At 46.7% G+C, this 25,946-nt stretch overlaps 4 protein-coding genes and 2 non-coding genes across 12 annotated transcripts in view; 2 read left to right on the forward strand and 4 right to left on the reverse strand.

Annotated features, from left to right (window-relative positions):
* Positions 1–3,831: 3,831 nt before the first annotated feature.
* MCCD1 (mitochondrial coiled-coil domain 1) lies at positions 3,832–4,936 on the forward strand. The gene is made up of 2 exons (XM_006738481.3): positions 3,832–4,016; positions 4,544–4,936. Exons 1-2 carry the CDS (start codon positions 3,849–3,851, stop codon positions 4,727–4,729), a joined length of 354 nt encoding a protein of 117 aa, XP_006738544.1. The 5' UTR covers positions 3,832–3,848; the 3' UTR covers positions 4,730–4,936.
* Positions 4,937–5,022: 86 nt separating this feature from the next.
* DDX39B (DExD-box helicase 39B) lies at positions 5,023–17,349 on the reverse strand. Of its 3 annotated transcripts, none has more exons than XM_031033718.2 (11): positions 17,212–17,349; positions 15,638–15,882; positions 14,507–14,634; positions 14,122–14,214; positions 10,534–10,717; positions 9,331–9,449; positions 6,927–7,058; positions 6,093–6,202; positions 5,857–6,001; positions 5,570–5,717; positions 5,023–5,245 (listed from the first exon to the last, which is right to left on the reverse strand). In XM_031033718.2, exons 2-11 carry the CDS (start codon positions 15,846–15,848, stop codon positions 5,229–5,231), a joined length of 1,287 nt encoding a protein of 428 aa, XP_030889578.1. In that variant the 5' UTR covers positions 15,849–15,882; positions 17,212–17,349; the 3' UTR covers positions 5,023–5,228. The 3 variants fall into 3 exon arrangements, with proteins under 3 accessions (XP_030889578.1, XP_030889577.1, XP_006738542.1); XM_031033717.2 differs by having other exon boundaries at positions 15,638–15,987; positions 17,212–17,335; XM_006738479.3 differs by having other exon boundaries at positions 15,638–15,850; positions 17,212–17,311.
* Positions 10,406–10,482, reverse strand: LOC115942720 (small nucleolar RNA SNORD83). The gene has a single exon (XR_004077312.1). It is a non-coding gene; the product is annotated as a small nucleolar RNA SNORD83 (small nucleolar RNA).
* Positions 16,400–16,477, reverse strand: LOC115942719 (small nucleolar RNA SNORD83). Its single transcript, XR_004077311.2, has one exon. It is a non-coding gene; the product is annotated as a small nucleolar RNA SNORD83 (small nucleolar RNA).
* Positions 17,350–18,911: 1,562 nt separating the features above from the next.
* On the reverse strand, positions 18,912–21,214 carry ATP6V1G2 (ATPase H+ transporting V1 subunit G2). The gene is made up of 3 exons (XM_081827856.1): positions 20,923–21,214; positions 20,552–20,652; positions 18,912–20,041 (listed from the first exon to the last, which is right to left on the reverse strand). Exons 1-3 carry the CDS (start codon positions 21,212–21,214, stop codon positions 19,868–19,870), a joined length of 567 nt encoding a protein of 188 aa, XP_081683982.1. The 3' UTR covers positions 18,912–19,867.
* An 85-nt stretch (positions 21,215–21,299) lies between these two features.
* Positions 21,300–25,946, forward strand: part of NFKBIL1 (NFKB inhibitor like 1) — a 9,980-nt gene continuing 5,333 nt past the window's right edge. For 2 of the 5 annotated variants that reach the window (XM_081827855.1, XM_081827851.1), the window contains exons 1-2: positions 22,188–22,373; positions 22,750–23,026. In XM_081827855.1, the coding sequence (XP_081683981.1) occupies positions 22,317–22,373; positions 22,750–23,026 (334 nt within the window). In that variant the 5' untranslated portion in view covers positions 22,188–22,316. Of the gene's footprint in view, positions 21,413–22,187; positions 22,374–22,417; positions 22,641–22,749; positions 23,027–25,946 lie in introns of those variants that run through there. The other 3 variants (XM_081827853.1, XM_081827852.1, XM_081827854.1) reach the window with 3 other exon arrangements.

Below are 25,946 nucleotides of genomic sequence, written 5' to 3' on the forward strand. Positions count from 1 at the left end.
GGGATGGGGTCACTGGGTGATGGACATTAAGGAGGGCACGTGATGTTATGAGCACTGGATATTATGTAAGACTGATGAATCACTGACCTCTACCTCTGAAACTAATAATATGTTATATGTTAATTGAATTTAAATAAAAAATTAAAAATTAAAAAAATAAATCAAAGAACTAAATAAATGAAAAGAGATTTCATACTCATGGATAGGAAGACTTGATATTGTCAAGACGTCAGTTCTTCCCAACTTGATCTTTAAATTCAACTCAATCCCAGGGCGCCTGGGGGGCTCAGTTGTTAAGCGTCTGCTTTTGGCTCAGGTCATGATCCCAGGGTTCTGGGATCGAGCCCCGCATCAGGCTCTCTGCTCCACGGGAAGCCTGCCCACTCCCCCTGCTTGTGTTCCCTCTCTCACTGTGTGTCTCTCTGTGTCAAATAAATAAATAAAATCTTAACCAAAAAAAAAAAATTCAACTCAATCCCATTCAAAATCTCAGCAAGTTATTTTGCAGATATTGACAAAGTGATTCTAAAGTTTATATGAAGAGGCAAAAGAGCCAGTATAGCCAGTCTACCATAAGAACACAGAGTTAGAGGATTGATACTACCTGACTTCAAGACTTATTATAAAGCTATAGTAATCAAGACAGTAGCCTGGGTGGCTCAGTCAGTTAAGCGTCTGCCTTTGGCTCAGGTCATGATCCCAGGGTCCTGGGATCGAGCCCCGCATTGGGCTCCTTGCACAGCGGAGAGCCTGCTTCTCCCTCTCCCACCAGCTTGTGCTCGTTCATGCTCTATATCACTCTCTTTGTCTCTCTCTCAAATAAATAAATAAAATGTAAAAAAAGAAAAAAGGAAAAAACAAAGACAGTGTATACAGTACTGGTGAAAAAACAAGTAGATCAATAGAACAGAATAGAGAACCCAGAAATAGACCCCACATAAATACAGTCAACTGATTTTTGTCATGGAAGCAAAGGCCTTATCATGGAGAAAAGGTAGTCTTTCAACAAACAGTGCTGGAACAAGTAGACATCCACATGGAAAAAAAAAAAAGTGAAATGAGAAAGCTCTCTTGAAAGGTTACCGTGAAGGTCACCTATGACAAGAACATAAATTGCCCAGCAGGTTCAGTGGACTTCAATATTCCTAGGTACCCATCTCCACAAGAGTGTCATATGAAGGGTACCGTAATTTATGTCAGTCACCTCAGTCCTGCCAATCCACTGGGTAGGATGTAGTGTCAGCACATTGGCCTCAGGAAGCTCTGCAGCCCTTTGACCTTGTGGATGATGTTTCCCATAATCCTCTGCTTGTCTCTGGCTGAAAACTAGGCTTCTCCTGCAGAAGCCAGGCCCAACTCTCATTTGATTAAGTGTCTATTAGACATAAAGCCTTTTCTTAAAAGGGGGGGGGAAAAAGACTCTATTAAGACACTGTGAGAGGAATGCCTGGATGGCTCAGTCAGTTAAGCATCTGTCTTCAGCTCAGGTCATGATCTCAGGGTCCTGGGATGAGCCCCGCATCTGAGAGTTGGCTTCTCCCTCTCCCTTTGCCCCTCCCCCCACCTCGTGCTCTCTCACAAATGAATAAAAAAATCTTAAAAAAAAAGACAAAAGATACCCAGGAGTAACAAAAACATATGTAACATGAAATTAAGCAAACTGGTTTACACGTGTTTATCTTCATTCCTTCATTTCCATGATTATGAGATCCAAAACACATTCAAAAGATTTGAACTGACTCAAAGGTCAGCCTTTCCTTTATATCAATTCTCACAGATGAACAAAACCCCAATCCATAGACTCTATTTTAACTTAGGTTTAAGACTACCCACTACAAATTATTGGGAGAGTAGTCCATTTTGGAGTTCATAACCTAAAATAGAAACTCAGATGGTAGAAATGCCTAGTTTTCAGGAAGGATACTTTGTTATTTGTGCATCATTTAGACTGTCTTACAGAAGTTTCATTTGCTGTATTTTCTTAATGGCTACAAATCCTGCTTTTAATTTATCAATGTGGTGAGTTTAGCTTCAATATCAGTTGCTTGTAATCTGTTTAACCTTATACTGGATAGTTTCCCACAACCATAACATTAGCTTGGGCCTCTTATGTTCCAGTAATTAAGACTTTTTTTTTTTTTATAAAGATTTTATTTATTTGACAGAGAGAGCACAAGCAGAGGGAGAGAGAGGGAGAAGCAGGCTCCCCGCTGAGCAAGGAGCCCGATGTGGGACTCGATCCTAGGACCCTGGGATCATGACCCGGGCCGAAGGCAGCCGCTTAACCGACTGAGCCACCCAGGCGTCCCCCAGTAATTAAGACTTTAAGCCATGCATATACTGCAAGTCAAATATGAATTGTGCAAAGACTATCGCTGAGAAACATGAGGAAGCTTCTCTTCCAAAACGTTAACGAAGTTTAGGTTCTTTTTCCACTGAAAAGTGAGAACATGTCAGCTAATGAGGAATGTGGGGTGTTTGGCCTCATCTAAAGGTGCTTCAGCAACCCCCCCCGCAAGTCTGAGAGCCACTGACCTCCAGGAAGATCACCCTCCCTGGTTCCTGGATCCCCATGCTATGGCAGAGACCATCTTCCCTCCAAATTCAGCATGATGTCACAAAGATAGTGAGCTGGTTAGCAACTGTCCACTCTCCTGCCATCTTGTTTTCTGAGATACTTTTTCTGAGGGTCTACCTTTTTCCCAGATGATCAAAACTGGGACCATCCACTCCGAGCCACCTCTGCCCACTGGGATGTAGCAGTGCTCTCCAGCCACAGGACATTTCAGGACATACTGCAGGAAGGCCACCTGTACACGAGGCTCACATCACACATTTAAAGTGAGGGCTCACGAGTTCAACAAAGCTTGAAACCTGTTACCAGTGTCACGTTCTTTTCAGGAGCCAAGGGTACAATGACACAACAGTGCCCTGAACTAACAGAGAATGCAAACCCCTACAAACATGCAATGCAGACAAGAAGGAATGTCATTATGAGCCAGCGAGAAGAGAAAAAAACGGAAATAAAGGGATAATCAATACTTGAGCCAGGTCAATGGCTGAGCTTTCAAGTCAGGTGGACCTGGACATGAATCCTCCAGGCTTTTCCACCATCCAGCTATGGACCTTGAGTCCTGAATGAAACCCTTCTGAGCCAGTTTCCTACACACCAGCAATGTAACTTGTACCTTGCAGAATTGAGAAATGAGAAAAGACACAGTGCTAAGAAAAACAGACACTAAGACGTAGGCTGGGCACCAGTGCTTTTTTTTTTTTTAAGATTTTATTTATATAACAGAGAAAGTCACAGAGAGGGAACACAAGCAGGGGGAGCGGGGAAGGGAGAAGCAGGCTTCCTGCTGAGCAGGGAGCCCGATGCGGGGCTCGATCCCAGGACTCTGGGATCACGACCTGAGCCGAAGGCAGACACTTAACGACTGAGCCACCCAGGCGCCCCTGGGCACCAGTCTTCTAAAGCAAGTTCTGCCTGGGGCACCTGGGTGCCTCTGTTGGTTAAGCATCTGCCTTCAGCTCAGGTCATGATCCCAGGATCCTGGGAAGGAGCCCCATGTCTGGCTTCCTGCTCAGCGGGGAACCTACTTCTCCCTCTCCCCCCTGCTCTTGCTCTAAAATAAATAAAATCTTTAAAAATAAAGGAAGTTCTGCCTCAACTGGCAGAACTTTTTCACATCAGGAAGACTCTGTCTGGGGCCAGGTTGGGAGGGAGGTAAAGGTAGGGGCAGGGCCCGGGGCAGGGCCAGTCACTGAAGCGAGGCCAAGGCCTGGAAGGAAGGAGCCAGTTCCTGGTGGCTGTTGGGCAGTTCAGACAGCTCGCTGCTACACCAGCCATGGTACTCCCTCTGCCCTGGCTCTCATGTTGCTGCCGTCGCCTCCTCCTGCCTTCCTGGCCCCTGGCCCCCCATGGCTCCTGGAGGTGCTGCTCCCAGAGCCCCAAGGCAAGCACAGAAGAGCCGACCAGCTCCACATGCAGTGGGAAGATAAAGTCATCCCCAAGGGTAAGTGGCACCAAGAGCGGGGGAAGCGGGTAGGGGGGAGGAGGGGGTAGTAATCCCTTTAATCTTGTGTCACAGGCCTGCTCTAAGTAGATACCCCCCCACCCCCAGAGCTCTTAGCCTAGTTCCAACTCCTAGATCCCTAGCACCTTCCCCACCCCCACCCCTCTCTAGACCTTAGGGCTCCCTGTCCCCACAGCCCTCCCTCCCTGCAGAGTCCATGAAGTCCTTGGACAGGAATTTCCCCTCACCTAACAGTTAATTATTTCTTAGTGGGGGGAGGGACAGCCAGTCCTCTCCTCTCCATATCCTCCCTTGTACAAGGAGTCCAGTTATAACCCCTGAGCAGCAAACTGCCCCCCCAAGGGTCTTATGCCTAAGACCAGAAGCCACCTTGGCTTCACAGTACAGATGACCTTAATACAACAGGGTTTAAAGATTTAAACTTGAGAGGCAGAACGCCTGACTTCCAGCAAGCCTCAGCCAACTGCCTGGGCTGATGCTCCCTCCCCTCTGCCCCCCTCACTCAGGGTCCCAGGCCCCGCCCCACAGCTGAGCTGGCCCAAGCCGAGGAGTTGCTGGAGCAGCAGCTGGAGCTGTACCAGGCCCTACTGGAAGGGCAAGAAGGGGCTTGGGAAGCCCAGGCCCTGGTGCTCAAGATCCAGAAGCTGAAGGAACAGATGAGGAGACACCGAGAGAGCCTAGGAGACGCCTAAGCTTTCCACCAGTTCCCACTTTACCTTCTAACACTGGAAACACTACATACCACCCACACTGGGCCTCTGGGTCAGAAACATCCCAGCCCCTCCCAGGCCACTAAGAAAAATGTAAGTAGCAAGGAGCCAAGGCCTCTGCATTCTTAGTCACATCGCCCTCCCCTCGCCCCTCCCCACTGACCTGGGCCCCACAGAAGGGCACACAGTCTTTACGGGAATATACACTGAATCATGGCCTAACCTCACCCTAAATCCAATAAATGGATGGAGCACTTACAGACACCACAGACGCATACGTTTTTTAGTTTTGTTAAAAAAAATTCAGACAATTCAGGAAATACGGGTTTAGGAATGGTGGTGATGCAAAAGGGGGGAAGCCATGGGGTGGGGGTGGGGGTTGTCAGGGGTAGGTGGCAGTAGTGTCTCCTTCACCCCATGCCTGCTGTCATCTCCTGAAGAGGGACAGACTGTCGCGTTCCAAAATGGGTGGGTGAGTCCTCTACCGCGTCTGTTCAACTGGAGGGAAAACATGGCACAATTAGGACAAGACATGGAAAAGGCAGGGCTGAAAGAAACACCATCCACCCCCATACATGCAGAGATCTGTAGTTTGTGGGTGCAGAGGATAAGTTGGGGGTGGGAAAGATAGTTCGTCAAGAGAAAGAGACCTACAGGTCAACTAAACATCCCAACAGGGGCATCAAGATCAGGGGCACACAAACTTGCCAAGTGCCTCTTACGCACCAGAAACTTTATGTACATGAGATTCAAGACAAACACACTAGGGAACGAGGAGACTCTGAAGAGTTGAGAAGCCAGTTTCCTGAGATCCATACTCACTGTAGGAGGAAATGTCTATCTCATCAGGCAGCTCACTAATATTGACTTCAAAGCGATCCTGCACGTCATTGAGGATCTTGGCATCATTTTCATCCGACACAAACGTGATGGCCAAGCCCTTGGTGCCAAACCGACCTGCTCGGGCCACCTGGAAGGAGACAGAAGGTAGCACTGGGAAGACCTCAAAGTAGGAAGACACCCAAAGGAGGGATGAGAAAGGCATGAAGACACAGAAAATCAGGCAGCAGGAGGGGACAGTGAGATGCCCATGTAGGTGTGGAGCTTACCCGATGCAGGTAGGTGTCGGAATCCTCAGGCATGTCATAGTTGAAGGCAATGTTCACCCGCTCAATATCCATGCCTCGGCCAAAGAGGTTGGTAGCCACAAGAATTCGTCGTTGAAAATCTTTAAATTGCTGATACCGAGAAAGCCTTTGTGAAATTAGAAAAATGTTGAGTCCCTTCTCTCAATGGTCTCTTTTCCTTCCCAAGGACAAAAAACATCTTTCCACCTCTGACTCACCTCTCCTCCTGGGGCATCCCTCGGTGGATGGCAATGGCTGGGAAGTTCTGCTCCACCAGGAGCTGGGCCAAGGCAATGCAACGCTGCACAGACTTCACAAAGATCACCACCTGGGTGTGTGACAGGCGATGTGGGTACATGTGGGATATGTGAGAGATTATGTGCGAGAAGAGTGTTCAGTAACTACACTCTTCCAAAGAAATTCCTCCTAATCCCCATCACATATTCCTCTTCTGTTCTAAATACAACTTAGCCTTTCTTACTCAGCTCTGATTTTTCCTGAGCAGACATGCTGCAGAGAAGGTAGAGAGAATAGTAACCAAAACTACCAGGTATATTAGGAGACAAGAGGCTAATGGTAAAAATGAGCAAGTGCTAAAAAGTAAAACTAAAGTCTGGAAAGATCTTGACCAGTATTTCCTGCTCATCAGAAACACGCATAAGCAACCTACCTTTAAGTTTTTGGTGCAAATAAACCACCCAACAGGTTAGGTTATGGAACACTTCTTCTCGGTAAATAGCATGAGAAAAAACAAATTTAAGAACCTAGCAAACCCAAGATATTTTGGAACTTTTACCAGCTTATGAAATCCCCTCTTCTTTATTGAGCTTTTTCTTTACTAAACACCTGGCTGTGACAGCCATGGAACAGAAAAGCAGCTCTCACCCTGTTTAAATTCTCATTTAAAAGAGTTTCACTTAAAAGGCAATTTCTCCAACATTCTCGAGAAGCTCTAATCACATATGTCATGTCCTCAATAAAAGGGTACTTAACCAGGTTTCTGCTACAGTTGGAGACGTGCTCATCCCCCTACTGGACCTTGAACAACTGACCTGATTGAACTCAAGGACATCGAGAAGGTCAAAGAGCTTCCGGTTCTTCTCGTTGTCCTTCAGTTTCACGTAGTACTGCTGCAACCCATGCAGCGTCAGCTTCGTCTCATCATCCACGAAGATCTCCATTGGCTGGGGGGGGAGGGGGAGTAGGGGGTGGGGAACGGGAGGAGGGCAGAGTGGGGGGGTTAAACCTGGGGGGGTGGAGGAACTTATCTCCAATACACCCCATGGGGGGATGGGGAGAAGAGAAGACTGAAAACCCCACCACATCCCCAAAAATACCCCCATTTTAATGTGGTCTCTTCCACATTAGCTCTAATTTCCCTCCTGTCAGATGAGTTTTAAGACTGCCCAACCTCAAACTGTCATGGGAAGGGAACTTTGCAGGGAGGAAAAGGAGCAGTGAGACCACCCAATGGCAAGAAGCCATTACCTCAAAGTGAGGTGGCAGAAGAAAGAAAACAATGGGAGATGATCCCCAAAGGGAGAATGTGATCCAAACGCCTGGAAATTGATGGGACAGGGTGACTCAAGGTCAGAGTAACTCCACCACAGCTGGTTGTAAAAATATAGGGGGAAGACAGGGATTGCTCCATTTGAGTATTTTCTCAACTAAGAGAATCAGGGGGCGCCTGGGTGGCTCAGTGGGTTAAGCATCTGCCTTCAGCTCAGGTCATGATCTCAGGGTCCTTGGATCAAGCCCCACGTCAGGCTCCCTCCCTCCTCAGTGGGGAGTCTGCTTCTCCCTCCCCCTCTGCCCCACCACCTGCTTGTGCACTCTCTCTCAAATAAATCTTTAAAAAAATAAAAAAAAACCCACTAAGAGAATCAGATCCACATCAGGAGGGTGGGTATCTGTTAAGATCAGAATGCTACAATGGATGGTCTCAAAAATGGCATGAAAGAGAAGGAAAAGTTACTCAAGATGAGTAACAACTTGCCTTCAGACCACAAGGGAATTGTTTAGATGGCACCCACTGGACTCTGAACTGAGAGTCAAACCAACTATAGTGTTACAGGGACGGTACCAATAAATGGTGTTAAAAAACAAAATTCAGAGCAGCAGATACACATTCATCTTAAAACACACACACACACACACACACACAAAACCCTTGAAGGGGAGGAAGTAGCATAAAAAAATATAAATTGACACAAGACTCAACTCCTGAGTCCAAGTTTCCTAGCACTCTTCACTAACCTGGGGACGTAATTAATACGAACACCCAGGGTCCAAGATTTCAGGAAAGGATGTGTGGCACGGGAGAAAACCAGAAGCCCAATCCCAGAAAGCAGGGTAGCAAAGGCAGGCTTTTCAAAAAGAAGTTCCATGGCCTCCTTCAAATCTAATCCTAGCCCCAAGTATAGCTAAAAATAGTTAACACCCCATGGGAAAGAGCAGTACAGGATGGGGAAAGAATACACTGCACTGTTTATACAACAGGCCCCATCTAGCCCCAAACCCTAACACCCACCTAGTTACATCCAAGTGGAGCTCCTCACTTTACCTTTCCCATATCCCTCTCCTTTGAGTCTTAAAAAATTGTTTTAAAAAGGAAAAAAAAAAAAATCTACCCCCCCTTTCAGGACACCCCTCCCCCCAACACATATGGGGGGAAACGGGGAGCACGGCACGCCTTGGATTCAGGAAAAAAACCGGGAACGGAAAAAGAGGCTGGTTTGGTCCTCAGCTTCCTGGTCAGGTTTCCCCGCGGCCTCCGCTGCCGCCATCCACCGCTGGGTGCCGTCCGCATTTCCCCCGCCGCTCCACGGTGCTTCTCCGCTGCCGGCTCACATCAACCGAGATTCCAGATGGGTGCGAGGAGGTATGGACAGGAAGGAGTAAGGGATCGGGGACTGAGGTGCCAAAGGCCCCCACCCCTGGAGGTGGGGAGGGAGCGGATTCATTTGTGCTGTTTGCTCTTCTTTTGGACATGCCCTGCCATCTGTCTGTCCCTCTCTTGCTCTCCTGCCACCGGAAAAGTTATGAGTTTTGGGGAGCAGAAGGCTCCAACTGTCTGCTCGATGCCACCTTGAGGGTGCGTGGCTGTAAAGGGGTGTGTAGGAGACGATGGGTGGGTGGTAGGGCAGAAAATTCTGCCCTCCCCCAAAAAGGAAGAAGAGGTTCAAAAATGCTGATGGGGGGGGGGGAAAAAGGTCGAACACTACCCGCTCTCAAGTTAACCCGACCAAGTCTTCCGGAGTTTCCCTGGCGCCCGCGCAGACCCTAACACTAGCTGTCTCTGCCTCTGTGTGTCTCTTCAAGGAGTCATCACTCCCAGATGGGCACGTGCCCCCTTCTTGGCACTTGAAGGACAAAGGGAGTCTGGAGGAAGAGGGTGCGGAAGGGGAGGAGGCAGTGGGCGGGGAGTGGAGGGAGAGAAGGTAGAAGGGTATTTACGTCTTGCATGAACTTGCGGCAGACGGGACGGATCTCTTTGCTCAAGGTAGCACTGAACATCATGACCTGCTTCTCGTGGGGGGTCATGCGAAAAATTTCCTGGACATCCCGACGCATGTCTACAAGAAAAAGGAAAAAATCATAGGAGAAAAGCAGCATGTATCAGACAAAAACCAGAGACTGCCTCCCCAACAAGGTGAAGACTGCTGGAAATGGGTAAGCAAGATTCATTTCACAGAAAGATTGGTCTCAGGTACTCTATTCATTTGAACCACCATAAAATCACATCCATTGCAGTAACACCATGGAAATAACACACAACGGAATTTGAAATAAAGACTTGAGATCAGGTTAACCCGATTCCACTTTTGTGTTTTAACCAAGGAGGAAGATAACGAAATCCCAAATCTCACAATTATGATATGGAGATGAAACCCACTGCAGAGGCTCACAAGCCTAAAACCCTTGAGAAATGCTTTACAAGGCCCTTCTCCCTACTTTCTCCCCATGCCCCAGCTATCTACAAATACTGCACACCTAATTACATTCTAGCTGTCAGAGTCCATTCCACGCTTCCTCTGGATCACACTTTCTATCCAGCCAGGCAAGTGAGATCTCTACCTCAAGCCCACCTTATAGCTCACCATCTGTAATAGCCAAAGATCATCTGAAATGACTTATCCCTGGGGCTATGTCCATCCCCACTCTCTCATTTATTAAATGTGAGTTCTTACAGTTTTTCTTTCTTGTGGCATACTGGACTACAGAAAATCCCATAAACTCTCCACATTAATCCTGAGGTCTAAAGATCTATTCAGCTATAAATTCAGATATATGCTGTGCAGGGGATGCCAAAGAGTAAACAATCTTCCTCCTTCAGTTTATTATCTCCCCAAACACCCAGCATAAAAACCTATGAAGGAAAGAATAGTGGTGTGACTGATGTCTAAGATCAGCAAAGCCACTCCTCTCAAAGACAAAGAAACCTCCATCACAGAAAGGAAGGACAAAACACTGTTCCCCTTGATCACCAAGGTTGCTTAAAAAGCCTAACAAAAATCAAGAGAGGAGCCAGAGCCATCAGTCATGGGTGATAGATTAAGAGTCGTCCTGGCACTGAAGTGCTCCTGTATCAAATAAACATCATTTGGCTCTGAAGGGCAACTCCCAGATCACTAGCCCCATCCCAGCGCTGCCACTCACCGAGCTGTTCAAGCATCTTATCACATTCATCCAAGATAAAGTGTTTAATGTGTTTGAGATTGAGGCTCTTATTTCGAGCCAGGGCGAGGATGCGGCCAGGGGTCCCCACAACAATATGCGGGCAGTTCTTCTTCAGCACCTCTTCATCCTTCTTGATAGACAGACCACCAAAAAACACCGCGACCTGTATTAACCGAGGAGAAAACAGTGTCTCACAAGGAAGGAAAGAGTCCAATCTCCCCACAGTTACCTTCCTTTCAATTTAAACGAATTCTTAGAACATTTCAAAGCTAGAAGGAACATCAAAGGTCACCCAATCTAAAATTCTTTTGTTCCCCAGACACTGAAGAAACAAAGTGACTTGCCCAAAGTCATGTGACTAATCAGGGCAGTGAGGACTAGCGTTTTCTTCTGACTTAATCTAATAATCTTCCTTCCCCTGGTGCTATGGCCAGACTTCACTCTAAGAATGATGACAGCAAGGGGCGCCTGGCTGGCTCAGTCAGTAGACCACATGACTCCTGATTTCAGGGTTTGAGTTTGAGCCCCACATTGGGTATAAATTATAAATAAATAAACCCTAAAAACAAAAGGATAACAAGAAATAGTAATCACCAGACTGCAGAGTGCCACACAACGCTCATGGAGTATCAAGTTTTCCTAACTAAACTCAGATCTTTTTTTTTTCTCTCTTTCTTTCTTCCTGCTTTCTCTCTCTTTTTTTTCAAGTAGGCTCCATGCCCAGTGTGGAGCCCAATGCAGGGTGTGAACTCACGACCCAGAAATCAAGACCTGAACCAAGATCAAGAGTCCGACGCTCAACTGAATGAGCCACCCAGGTGCGCCTCTGAAGATTTTTAAACACCTTTTTGAACAAACCCTATGAAATTACTGATTCAAGGTAAACATATTACTCCATATTAAAAACATTAGGGAAAGATTTGTTGTGGATGTAAGCCTTAATACAGTATCAAATGACACCAGAAACTGCTTTCTAGTTTCAGAAAGAAAGATCAATCACAGGATCACACTGTCAGAATAAACCTAAAATCACTAATTATGGGACAACAAAATTTGCAGCAGAACAGGAGATACACAGCGTATCAACTCAAGAATTCTTGCCAAAAATATTTAACTTCAATTAGCTGAGCTTTCAAATATTATTTCTGTTAAAGGAAATACGGAAAGAAAACAACTTAAACAACACTGTAAGGGAGTAAAACCAGACAAATCCAGATGTAGGATATTCTGTAGAACTAGCCCAACCTCAAACAAGTCACTATAGCACAATTTTAAACAAAATAAAAGGTCATGACGATTTATATTTGATCTTAACACCAAGAATATTCTGTTTTGAGGCACAGTTGAAAGAGCATGCAACTCTTGATGTCCGGGTCGTGAGCTTGAGCCCCACCCTGGGTGTGGAGATTACTAAAAAAAAAAATAAATAAACAAACTTAAAAAAAAATTCTCTCTTGGGGCGCCTGGGTGGCTCAGTCATTCAGCGTCTGCCTTCGGCTCAGGTCGTGATCCCAGGGTCCTGGGATCGAGCCCCGCATTGCTTGGCGGGAAGCCTGCTTCTCCCTCTCCCACTCCCCCTACTTGTGTTCTCTCTCTTGCTGTCTAATAAATAAATAAAATCTTTAAAAAAAAAAATCCTCTTTTAAGCAGCATAAGCTGCTAAGTTGGACCTATAGAAGAGGAAATGCAATCCTCGCTCACTAATGAGCCAGCAATAAATGTTTCAACAGTCAGAACGGAAACTGTTTTCTGGTTTTCAACTTTTTAGAATCAACCAGCAGCAAGACTACCTGGTGGAAGGACAATGATACTGACAATGTAAGAAGATAGATACGCGTAATACACACACACACGGCATTTAAATTATTTTTAAAGAATTAAAATTAATTTTCATATAACAAAAGAATAATGTAAACCGTCTGATCTTTCATGAAAAGAAGTAAAAAAGACCCGAAATTTGATAAAATGAGAGAACAGTGCCTAATACTTGCTGTCACAGAACGATTACGGAAAAAAAGGTTTAACTAATGATTAACTTCTGTGAGGTGCGATCAGAGATAGGAGAACAAAAATCTTTTCATTATGAGGCCTTTTAAATTACTCCAGCATGTTTACGCCACTCAGATACTGCTATTACTACTTTGGTTTTTAAGACTACTTTTCTTTTTCTAATTAACATATAACATATTATTTGTTTCAGGGGTAGAGATCTGTGATTCATCAGTGAAGACTACTTTTAGGGGGCGCCTGGGTGGCTCAGTTGGTTAGGCGTCTGCCTTCGGCTCAGGTCATGATCCCAGAGTCCTGGGATCGAGCCCCACATCGGGCTCCTTGCTCGGTGGGGAGCCTGCTTCTCCCTCTTGCACTCCCCCTGCTTATACTTTCTCGCTTGCTCTAATAAATAAATAAAATCACTAAAAAAAAAAGACTACTTTTAGTTTAAGACTACTTTAGTTTAGGGGCGCCTGGGTGGCTCAGTCGTTAAGTGTCTGCCTTCGGCTCGGGTCCTGGGCTCCCTGCTGAGCGGGAAGCCTGCTTCTCCCTCTCCTACTCCCCCTGCTTGTGTTCCCTCTCTTGCTTTGTCCGTCAAATAAATAAAATCTTTTTTTTAAAAAAAAAGGACTACTTTAGTTTAGCTCAGTTAAGCATCTGACCTCCACTCAGGTTGGGATTGAGCCCCACATGTGGGCTCCCTCTGCCCACCCCCCACCCCCCGGCTCATGCGTGCTCCCTCTCTCAAATAAATACAATCTCTTAAAAAAAAAAAAAGTGACTATTTTTACATTAGGGCTAGAACTCAACACATAAAGTAATGAGTAACAGGAGAAAAAAGCAACAATCCAAACAAAAGTACTGTTCTTCACCACATCCTAGCCAGGAGAGTAGGAAGTTATACACATCAGTGCTTCTCAAACTCCAAATACCTAGAGATTTTGTTAGAATGCATATTCATACTCAGTAGGTCTGGGGTGGTACCCACATAATCTGCATTTCCATCAAGCTTCCAAATGATGCTGTAACTATGGGTTTGGGAACCACACTATGAAAATCAAGGTTATATATGGAAAACAACCCAAGCCTATTCTGTTGTGGCCCCCAAACATCTTCCGATTTTCTACCATTTTAAAGAATCCTCAAAAATCACACACCACACTAGAAGTATTTTGGAGCTCTCAGCCTTCTCTTGCCACAGACCCTAAAATTCTCAAACTGTCAACCACAGCACAGTGAAATAAAAGTCAATATGAATAAGTAGTTAACAAAAGCGTGGTATCGTGATAAGCATCCTCCGTAGACCATTCATGCAGTCTCCTGCTACACAGCTATATTAACACGAGGTAACCTAATGCTTCTCCAAAATTAGAATACAAGCAAACATCTCAGAAATTACAATGTATTCAAGTGATCCCTATAACATACATCTCTTGCACACCAAAGTTTACAGAAACTTACTAGCTATTACATGTAATTTAACAACTGTGGACATGAAGACTGCTGGTCCACAAGTCTTCAATGCCTTCAACACCCCACACCCTCACCCTCCCAGGTCTCTTTACCCTGGCTTACCTTGACATTGGGCATGTATTTAGAGAAGCGCTCATACTCCTTGCTGATCTGAAAAGCCAACTCCCGAGTGTGACACATCACCAGCACAGACACCTGGGGGGTGGGGGGGAGTAGATGGAGACAAACAGTTTATCCCTTTACTATGCCCTCTGGGGAAGCAAACTGTCACAAAAGCACATCTGGCAGATCATAAATGACTTCAACTCTACAATCTAAACCGTTAACCCCATGCTTACTATGTAATATCCCCCATAACCATCAAAGGTGACAGGCCATCTTAGCAACAAACACTCATGGCTCCGAATGCATCACATGGCTAAGACAAAACACCCTTCTCGAATATTTCTAACCAAAATGTCTTCCACAGCACTCTCCCCCAGTGTACCTGTCCAGTAACTGGCTCCAGCTGTTGCAGTGTGGCCAGCACAAACACTGCTGTCTTCCCCATGCCTGACTTGGCCTGGCACAGGACATCCATTCCCAGAATGGCCTGAGGGATGCACTCATGCTGGACTAGAAGGCGGGGAAAAAAGATAAATTAGACTTCAGTCTCCAGATAACTCCACCTTTTTTCCACCCTGCCAAACCCATTTCTCACCGTTCAATTCTTAAATGGTTATCAATTCCCAGACCCTTTCTACTTCTCTTCTCTCCCAAACTCATCCCAAAAGCAGACCTTCCTAGTTCTTTCTCACTTTAGCCTCCGACTCCAGTGCCCCCTCCTCCATGCTGCTAAAAACCCTCTTGCACCTACAAACAGCTCACCTTTAATGTTTCTAACTGTCCCTATTTTTCCTTAATCTGTAACAATGCATGACATGTGAGTGCCTGCCTCAGGCCATTTCTCCAACTTAGCTTGCCACGCTTTAGGCCACATAACCCTGCAACTCTGAAGGGCTTGGTAGCTGACCCAGAAGCCACCCACTTTAGATCAGCCATTAAGGTTTCCAGAGACCAGAGCTGGCCAACAGAGAGGGACTTAAGGTCCAACCAGCTCCTCTCTGGAAATTCAAAATTAGAAACCTAAATGACAAAATTAAAAACAAGTAGACAAAAAGAAAAACCAGTCACAAGAACAAATGGCAGACCTCTGAGTCACTTTTTTTTTTTTAAAGATTTTATTTATTTATACGACAGAGAGAGAGAGCGCGCGCGCGCAAGTAGGCAGAGTGGCAGGCAGAGGAACAGGGAGAAGCAAGTTCCCTGCTGAGCAGGGAGCCCGATGTGGGGCTGGATCCCAGGACCCTGGGATCATGACCTGAGTCAAAGGCAGTCGCTTAACCAACTGAGCCACCCAGGCGCCCCTTTAAGTCACTTTTCATGTCACTAGCTTCTCATGTTATCATGTATGAAAAACCCATCTATATAAATCTTTCCTACTGCTAAAACAGTTTTTGATCCTTTATCTCCTGACCTAGCCTAAGAAAGTATGTACGACTTGAGAGACTGTTTAACACACCTGTTTCTTGTATCCTTAGAGAGCTTAATGAATACTCTATGCCGGGCAGAAATTTACCTTCTGATGGATGCTCAAAGCCACAGTCAACAATGGCCCGGAGCAACTCTGGCTTAAGCAGGAAGTCACGGAAGCCAGAGCTGTGGATGGAGACATAGGAGCCCTTGACATCCTTCTTGGTAGGGGCCTCAGCCCCATCTCCCCCAGCTGCTGTCTCCACCTCATCTTCTTCATAGTCCAAGAGCTCATTGTCCACATCGTTCTCTGCCATAACTGGGCCGGCAGGGGGAGAAGGGGAGGGGTCTCTGGATGGTTTCACGCAGAATAAGTGAAAACAAGGAAGGAGAGTGGGGGCTTGAACAACAGTTTAAAAAAAAACCACACACACACCCTAGTTTGTGATAGAAGAGCTAGGAAAAAAACAGATGGAAGACTTATTAGTCACGAGCAGAGCCTTCACCACCTCTCTTCCATCCCCACACACTTCCCACTTTCTCTAAACTGTGACACCTTTACCTGGAAAAAAAAAACTAATAGGAACACAAAACATAAAAGCAAGAACAAACATAACACAGTGGTCCCAGGTGAAGTGGTTAAGACAAATCCCCAACAAGATTAGGATCAGAGTAGCATAAACCAGGAAGTAGGAAGGGGAGAACCAGCATATGAATTCCTGATCTGTAAGTAACAGTAATGAAGAAAACAAAAAATGAAAAGCAAAATATGTCAAGGGAATGCAGAATGGAGATGACAAGATAAAAATGAATCCTGAAAAATCCTCAAAGGAACTCTGTGCTTTCCCAATAATCTCCCTAACAAAGCAGCCATCAGTCAAGGGTGATAGATTAAGGTCATCATTGCGCAAAGCGCTCACTTCTCAAAATAAAAACATCATGTGGCTGCCATCCACCTCCCACTCCTCAGTAACCTCCTTCTGGTGCTTAATCCCTGTGTAATTGATGGGGGAGGGGGGGAGTATAAGAGGAATGGCTCGGTCAAAAGTATTCATCTCTTCCCCATACAATGAGAAAGAAAATAACGGATACCCTCGCTACAGCTTTAACAGAAACTTTAGCAAGGGGTCTCACAACACCCTTGCGTTACTCCTCACGTGAGACTCCCTTCCGATAGTCACACAATGACACCACGCATAAACATTTGGGAAATGTCCCAGATAAAGGTTGGTTAAGTCCAGCTGAGAAAAGTCCAACTAGGCCCAGAAGCCGGCCCCTCCTCCTATTCCCACCTTGGGCCATGAAGAGGACCCAGAGAGGAGAGGGAAGGTGAAAAGAGCCCCGCCCTCCGCAAATGCCCAGGACCAAAGGACACCTAGAGCCGCCTCTCACCATCGCTAGGGCCTCCGATAAACGAGGAGCGCAGCTAAGGAGCAGGGAGCAAAAGGTACACAAGGGCGCTGGGGCCACCATCTTGGATTGGGCCCCCTTGCATCCCTACCTCTACCCCCCCGCGAAACTCTAAGAGCTCTGAAAAGGAAAGCAAGCAATAGAAATAATGACCCAACAAGGCCCCAGGGGCCCGACCATAGCCTGTGCAAGCGGTATCAGGAGTCCATGGGACAGGATGACCGCAAAGAAATGCAGATGGAGGCGGATGATACCAAGGCCAAAGCTTACCCGAGCAAGGCGAGCGCATATGGCGGCGGCAACAGCGACGAAAAAGGGACTCTGCCTTCACTTCCGGTTCTCGGCTTCCCTCTTACCCGGGACTCCCGCCTTCTCGCCTGCCAGCGCGCAGGCGCAAGGGACCGGAAGAAGATCCTTCCAGACTCAATAGTTCCGTGCGCGCTGGGGTTGCCTTTAAAAAATGCCTGTGTGAAAAAAAAAATTTTTTTAAGCCACTTCTAACTCCTCCGCTACTGCAAATAACAAAAGGCATAAAGGAAACTAGCATCATCTCCCACTGTTACCTTTTTTTCTATTGTCCTCGTCTACTCCACGTCCCTCACCTCTTCCCTTAGTTTCTTGTCGGGCAGGTCTTCTCTCTGGGCACCCCTCCGTAGGCGCCCCGCTCGGTGGAACAGGATGGAGGGGGCTGGGAGTTCCCACGGGGTCCTTGGCCGGGTAGTCAAGGTGACCCGGGGGCGTCAGGAGCTAGTCTGACCCCAGCTGAGGGGAAGGAATGATCCTGAGCCGTGCTCACGGGTCCTCCCCTTACCCTTTCCCCAGTGGTGGAGATGGTGGGCAGCATTTGCCTCAAATAATGTGGGCCGATGTAGTTGATGCCCCAAGGACCCCGAGGCTGATGGGCAGGAAATTCGAGGCAGGAATGTGTTCTGAATCCACTGAGTGGGGGACGGGGCGGTCTAGATTCTGCCTCAAGTGTTGAAGATAAATGGTGGGGCTTGAGGGTTACACAACATCCCATAAGTATTGTTAATTCGAGCAGACTGTCTTAGCCCCGCTTCCAGCAGCCCCATTGTTCAGCTTGAATTTTTTCCTGAATGAAACCTTTGACACCCCAGTCTTTGATAGGCCTCAGAAGTCAGACGTGATGTCAACAAAAATGATAGCAAACGTTTGGCTCTTTACCTGTTACCACAGTTAACCGTTTGACACTAAGGAATAGATACCATTATTCCCATTCTATAACAAGCAAATAAAGCAACATGTCCAAAGTAACAAAGCTAGTACGGTGACAGAGCCAGGATACAAATACATTTTATTCTCTATTGTATCCGCCTCCCTGCTTAAAGAGTCTGGTTAATAATTACGCTGTGGATTACCTCATTGGTTCAAGTCTTTGGCTTGGTGAAGCAGGGATTGTTTTCTGTGGCCAAGAGAAATAACAGTGATCCAAGGATGGTGTCATAGAAGGACAGTTTTTCCAACTCTAAGTATCCCAAGTTTTGGGGCACCGGGGTGGCTCATTCTGTTAAGCGTCTGCTTTCGGCTCACGGCTCACGTCATGATCTCCAGGTCCTGGGATCAAGCCCCGCATCAGGCTCCCTGCTCAGCAAGGAGCCTGCTTCTCCCTCTCCCTTTGCCCCTCCCCCCATGTTCTCTTTCACTCTGCTCTCTCTCGAAAATAAATAATCTTGAAAAGAACAAGAAAGCAAGATAAGGAACAGAAAGTGCTTGTTCCTACACTGCAGCTTTTCTCTATAGTTGCCATCTATAGTTCTCAGGTTCCCAACGAGTAACCCCACCTTTGTTTCTCACTTTAGAGAAATAATAACACACTAGTTCCTTTTGTTTTTCCAACAAGTTTCAAAGAACAGCCCTTTGGGGTGTTTGGGGAATACATAAATAAAAAACAAGAGAGTGACTGAAAATGAGAAATGATGAAGCAAAAGGAAGCTGCTTCGACACACCAGTTGATTTGCCCATAGTTTTTTTATTGACACTTTTTCATTGTTACAAGGGAAAGGTGTTCAAGATGTAGAAAGGAAAGCCATGCATACAACGGAACATAGCATCACTTTAGATCTCAGGAAGCAGTGAGCATCTGATGGGTCTTCGGGGAAATCGGAAAAGGGGGAATCCAGTAAAGGGAAAGACCAACTTAGAAACAAAAAGAAAGACTAAGAAATTCAACATCTTCCTGGAATCACAGTAGAGAGGCTAAACGAGGTCTTCATTACTTTTCAGGGATCATAAAGCTCTGGGGAAAGAGACGTGGGAAAAACTAATTCTTCAGAGAATTACTAGGTTCACAGAATGAATGAGTAGAATTAGAGAACCGTTGACGAATGTGAGGAAACAGCTGTGTTTAGGTTTTGGCAGGTGGGCAGGGAGTGGTAATAATACCATAAAGCTACCATTTATTGAATCACAGCTACTAGATGCCAGAAACCACACTAGGCTCTTTACAGAGTGATTCCTAATCATTGCAGCAACCCTATAAGGTAGGTATTATTATCATCATCATCATTTTAGTCCCGTAGAGGAGGACATTGGACTAGGGGTTAAGTAGCTTGTCCTGTCCCAGCAAGTGGCAGGGTTGGGAAAGGGACTTCAGCCTGCCAGGCTCTGAAGCCAAAGTGTTTTTCACATCCCTACTTCTCCATGATACAAATTTCAAAGAGGGGTCAGGTGAGGGTGACTTGGGAGTTTTCAAGGTCCCAGTGAAGGTTAAAGAACAATAAGGAGATTCAGATCTGAACAGGAGAACTTCTAAATTTCACAGAATTATTGGATCTTGCCCCTAGAATTTCCAGGGAATGGAGAGCAAGTGGGAAAGAAGCAGCGAAGATGGTGGGAGGTAATTTTGATTGGGGGATTTCTTTGAGGAAGGGAACTGGAAGGGAACAGTTAGGCCCTACGGTGGATCCTAGACAGCAATCCGGTAGTTGGGGTGGACCTGGGGCCTGACGTCGCAGACCATGCCAAGAAGTTGGGCCAGGACGCGTTCTCGGTTTCTCTGCTGGGAGCTCTGCATGCCCTGCACTTGGCGTCTTGTAGCCTGTTCCACCTCAGCCGACAAGTTCCCCTGGGAGCCCATGGCCTGGGGGGATTGGGAAAGGGATGGAAGAGAGAAAGGCAAAAGCAGAAACAGAGAAAGAAGGGTCCAGGCAGGTGGAGAGAAAGATCCTGGAGCAAGGCCAGGAAGAAAACCCCTTGCCAAAACCACCCCCATCCCATGGAAATATCCAGACACCAAAGAAAGCAACACAATTCCCTTTCCTTTGGGACTTGACATGCAACTTCATCCTAAAACAGACTGTAAAATCCCCACTACCTCACTACACCTGATCATAAAACTCTGCCTTCCACCCCAAATGACATCATACTCCACGTAGACGGTGGCAATTCCCCCCACAAGCTGTATAAGTCTTTCAAAACTCTCAGATTCTCTTCCTTATCACACATCTTTATCAATAACATGGTCCCTCCTAAGGGTCTCCTTCAGCCCTTTACCACCTTATTTTCTTGTAGAGTCACACTGTCCACACCTTATCAGATACACCCACCACTTTGCACCCTGGGGTCCCATCTCAACTCTCCCACTACTCACCGCCTGCTGCTTGCTCTGGAATTCCTGCTCTCGCTCTCTACGGTACTGCTCCACCTCCATTTGTGCCTCCTCCTTTGCCTGCTTCAGACGCCGGGCCTTCCCTGGAAGCAGAAGAAAGGGCAGGGGGTGGGGGTAGACCCCCTCACAAAATGTGATAGTAGTGGTTATTCCTTTCCAGAAAGTTTTTCTGCCTTCTCTCAGCCAACCAGGTGCTAGATTCTAACACCCACCCATTTCTTCCCTCCTAATCAGCCATCCCAGCCCCAGCTTTCTCCCCACCAGCCTTGGATTTTCCCAGGGACTCGAATGTTTGCTGTCCCCCCACCCCAATTTTCTTTCCAGACTCCTAAGGGAGAGAAGAGGAGACTCACTCTTTCTGGCATCTGCCACCTTCTCAGCCGCCCGCTTCTCAGCTTGCAGGAGCTGCTGGATACCCTGGGACTGACTGGCCATTTCTGTCGTTATTGCTGATGCTCTTTCGGATGCTACCAAGGTACCAGATGGCTCCCCCCACCCCACCCCCAACACACACACACATACACCGCCTACTTCTCCTCTTCCACCAGCTCCTTGCTGCAATCCTCCACCAACCCTGGGTCTTAGTGCTCCCCTTTTCCGCTCAGCCTCCTGCACCAGGTGTCTCCCCCAAACTGATCCTCCCATTGATGGCTGGTCTCTTCTCCCACGTCTACACTGGCAGTACCCAGAAGAACCACATGGGAGCAGCAGAGACCAGACCCAAAGCTGCCGGCTACCGTCACAGCAAGTGCAGGGTTTTCCCGGTCGGAACGTCCAGGAGTGGGGGCAGGGGCAAAGAGGAGTGAGAAGGAGGCATAGAGGGGTTGAAAATGGGGTGAAAAGGTAAGGAAGTCAACATGTGTCGTGTATTGGGAGAAGAGGATGCTGGGTTTCCCTAAATTCTTCCTACTTCTCTTCCCTTTTTTTTTTCTCTCCCTCCCGTTTCCATCTCCCTCTTTTGATCTTTCCCAAGTCTAAATTTCTGCATCCATTTCATTTGCCTTCTCCTATAGTTGTTTCTTTATGTCTTTCACACATGTCTTTTTTGATCTGGCCCTGTTCTTGACCTCGTTGTGGTTTTAGTTTTGGTTTTCCATTTTCATCATGATTTTTAGTCCTCTTTATCTCCCCTGTTTTCTCTCTCTTCTCATCTTCTATCTCTGAACCATCTCCTCTCTCTTCCCGTTTGGGGGAGGAGAGGATAAATCTCTAAATCGCCGTGTTTTTTTTTTTTTTAAAGATTTTATTTATTTACTTATTAGAGAGCAAGCGAGAGAGAAACAGCATGAGAGAGGAGAGGGTCAGAGGGAGAAGCAGGCTCCCCGCTGAGCCAGGAGCCCGATGTGGGACTCGATCCCAGGACCCTGGGATCATGACCCGAGCCGAAGGCAGTCGCTCAACCGACTGAGCCACCCAGGCGCCCTCTAAATCGCCGTTTTTACCCTCCCATGCTCGGCTACTTTTCCTCGTTTACCGTCCAGTCTTCCGCTTTCAGGCGGACCCTTTATCCTAAGTTCCCAAGTTCCCCACCGAGGCCAGACTGAGGAAACACACACACCCCGTCCCCTCGGAGAGAGACGACATCCGGTAACGCGCTCATTTCCGCCCTTTACCTGCGTCTCGGCTTGCGCCATTTCCGCCAGCCTAGAGTGTCTCCGCCCTTCCCGCCTCCCTTCCTCGAGCGTCTTAAACACAGGCCTTGGGCCTACAGCTCTGGGGGTACTTAGGGGGGCGGGGGGCAGGTCTGATGAGTAACCCCTCCCCCCAGGTCCCAGAGGGAGAAGCCTCCACATCTGTCTGCCGGGTACATCATATTCCGTTTCTAGATCATTATTTGAAATTATCTGTGACTTAAATTCAGATTTCTGTTGATAAAAATTTTCCCCATCATTCTTTGTCTTTTTCAAAGTCTCTTATTAACAATTATCTGGGCTAATGAGCCTCAAAGCAATTATTTATACTTTTCTCAAATTTTACATTAAGAAATCTGTGACCCAAGCCCTCTTCAAAAATTTTTTCAAACCTACCTAAGGGATGAGAGTTAGGAGAGGCCTCATCTCTTGCTGAAGATGTAAGAAGGGGGACCGAAGGGAGGAACAAGAGGGAATGTCAGGGACGGTGGGGGAGGGACCAGGCAAGGCTGGGGCCCTGACGGCTGCCTTTTTTTCCTTCTTCCTCAGCCCAAGACTTCCATGGCCTCCACTTCCCGCCGCCAACGCCGAGAGCGTCGCTTCCGTCGTTACTTGTCTGCAGGACGGCTGGTCCGGGCCCAGGCCCTCCTCCAGCGACACCCAGGCCTTGATGTAGACGCTGGGCAACCCCCACCACTGCACCGGGCCTGTGCCCGCCACGATGCCCCCGCCCTGTGCCTGCTGCTTCGGCTTGGGGCTGACCCTGCCCACCAGGACCGCCACGGGGACACGGCGCTGCACGCTGCTGCCCGCCAGGGCCCTGATGGTGAGTTTGCCTGGTGGGGAACAAGGTCATGAGCCACTGACTGACCGGGAATGAGATGAAGGCCAACAATTGAAAGATAAGCTAGTTATGCCTGGGAAGGTAATTAGTTGACCATGTTGGCATGTGGCAATCATTTGTGACTTTACTGAGTTACCATTGTCTGAAGAACCCAACATTCTCAAAACAGCAACTTCAGATTTCACATCTTTCTAGATTAGTAGCTATTTTGTCTCTTGACTGGTTGTTTGCCTGCCATGCAAAAAGTAAGATAGAGGGTAGGTTCTGCAATTCCATTGCCTGGGTTCAAATCCCAGCACCACACTTAACAGCTGTGTATTCTAGGGCAACTTACTAAACTTCCCTGAGGCTTAGTTTGCCCTCATGCAAAATTAAATAACAACAACCTTTTGCTGTGTCCCCGCACTTCTCACAAATCAGCATTTAATACTCACAACAATAAGTACTAATATTATCCCCTATTTCTCAGATGAGGAAACAGCACAGAGAAGTTAAGTAACTTGTCAAAGTCACCCAGCTACAAAGTGGTAGAGCAGGGATTAGAACCCAGGCAGTCTAGCTAGACCATCTGTAATCTTTTTTTTTTTTTTTTAAGATTTTATTTATTTATTCGACAGAGAGAGAGACAGCGAGAGAGGGAACACAAGCAGGGGGAGTGGGAGAGGGAGAAGCAGGCTCCCCGCGGAGCAGGAAGCCCGATGCGGGGCTCAATCCCAGGACCCTGGGATCATGACCTGAGCCCAAGGCAGATGCTTAACGACTGTGCCACCCCGGCGCCTCTAGACCATCTGTACTCTTAACGACTGTGTTATCCTATGTGGTATGTTATAGAATTATACAATGATGCGCCCATGTTCAAAGCACCCATGCTGTCACGTATATTTTGAGAATCAACTGACACAATATGTAATTAGAGCACCTGGCATGTGATTAGCACACAGTAGATGTTGGCCAGTAGTGTTTCTGTTATCAACAGATCCATACTTCCTTACCCTCAGCTCTGCAACTCAAAAATACTAAGAGTCAAACATTTTTCACCAGACTTGTTTGGTGAGAAAACCTAACCTGAACTAAAGCGAGACTGTCTGTGAGTTGTTTTTATCCTACTGATGTCAATGTTCGTACATTTCTCTGCAGAACCATTCATGTGTTTGGTCACTGGAGCTGCCAGCTGGCCCTCCCCAGGCCACTTAACATACCGTGTATGTACTTTCAGATCAGCCCTACCAAATCCCAAAAACATCTGAGTTCTGAAAAACCTTTGACACTGAAGGTTTCAGATGGGGACCTATGGACAGTGGAAGCAGCTCTGTAGAGAGAATAGCCCTCAGGAAAATAAAACCCTCTAGCGATTCTCCCCTGCTAGAGATTTTCCTTCTAGAGTAAGAACATTAGAGGAAAATCCCTGGGTTGGGTTGAACAACCTTAGCTCAGTTTGACTGCTGCTATCACCATCTTCCAGCTCCCCAACAGAAACCCCTCTCATCCCAAAAACTTCCCCCATATAGGAGAAAAAAATCCCCTTTTCTTTAATTCCTCTTAATATAGTGAGATAGGCTGGCATATTCAGATTTAAAAAAAAAAATTTAAAAAGAGGAGGTTTGCAAAATGTAGGCATCTAGTTTGACAGCTGACATTACACATGGCAAGAGAACAGAGAACCCTGTGGCAGATCTCAGACCTCCTCCAAGTTCAAATTCTACCACCTACAGGCTGTGTACCAGGGACATGCAACTTAACTTCCATGAGCCTAATTTGCCTCTCTTTTTTTAATTACTATTTTTTATTTTTTAACTCGCCTCTCTAAAATGGAAGTTGTGGCAAGTAAATGAGGCAAGCACTTGGTATAGGTTTGGCACCCACCAGATGAAAAGTATTGTTATTTTTATTCTTATATTACCCAATTACGGCTTTTTGAGTAATAAAAATCTCTCGCATAGGACCTTCTTTTATTATATTGACATCTAAGAAGCACATGAGATCGATACTGTTATCCTATTACAGATGAGGAAATTAGGGTCCAGAAGGTTCAGGAACTTCCTGAAATCTCCTAGCCAACAGGTTGTTGTCTTCCTAAGAGGGACCTGCCCTCGGGTCCCTCCCAAGCCCTGGTATACATCCTCTCAGGCCTTACTTCCTCCTGTTCCCCTGACAGCCCTGCCACCAGGTGGCCGTCTGGCTCTTCTGTAGAATGGCCCATCTCATTCAGCTTCTAGCTGCTTTAGAGACCATTAGGTCTTAAAATGCAAATATGTTCTTTGAACAGATGAAGTGACCCAGGATCCCCTAAGGAAGGGGAGGTGTTCCCCTATTCCCAAGTTAGGTGCGAGGGGTGAGACAGTTCATGCTGGATTGACTGGGCTATGTGGTCACAACCAATGAGATGCCAGTGAATGGCTTTTGATAACTTCCTTTTGGGACCCATCCCCTCATGGGGAAGTGGTCTTAGCTGTCAAAGGTGTGTCATGAACATACCTTAGTCAGACGATAACCATTCTCTACACACTACAAGAATTAGTGAACACCAAGAAACAGCAGGTCATTTTCTCACAGTCTTTACAAAAAGAAGAAAGTCCAAAGCCAGCCCGGTATTTTTTTTGTTTTCTTATGTAACATTCACTGCACTTCTGCTTATTGCCAGCACAGTGTCAGACATCTGCCATCCACCGCTCACTTACACTGCAGAGCAGGAGTAAGCTGTGGCCCTGTTTGGCACATAGCTGCGCTGTCTGATTTACGTTCCATTTGCCTTTCCAGCCTTTCCTACCGTGGCACAACCACAGACCTGCAGCTCCAGCTATGTAGCTCTGTCTTCAGTGACCCCAAACATGTTTTTCACAAGACTGCCTCTACCTGTTGCCTTCCCATCCACCTGATTTTCACTTTGCTAAGTTATCCTCCC

Source organism: Leptonychotes weddellii, chromosome 8 (genome assembly GCF_054177405.1).
Source record: "Leptonychotes weddellii isolate Sample4059 chromosome 8, ASM5417740v2, whole genome shotgun sequence".
Lineage (NCBI taxonomy): Eukaryota > Metazoa > Chordata > Mammalia > Carnivora > Phocidae > Leptonychotes > Leptonychotes weddellii.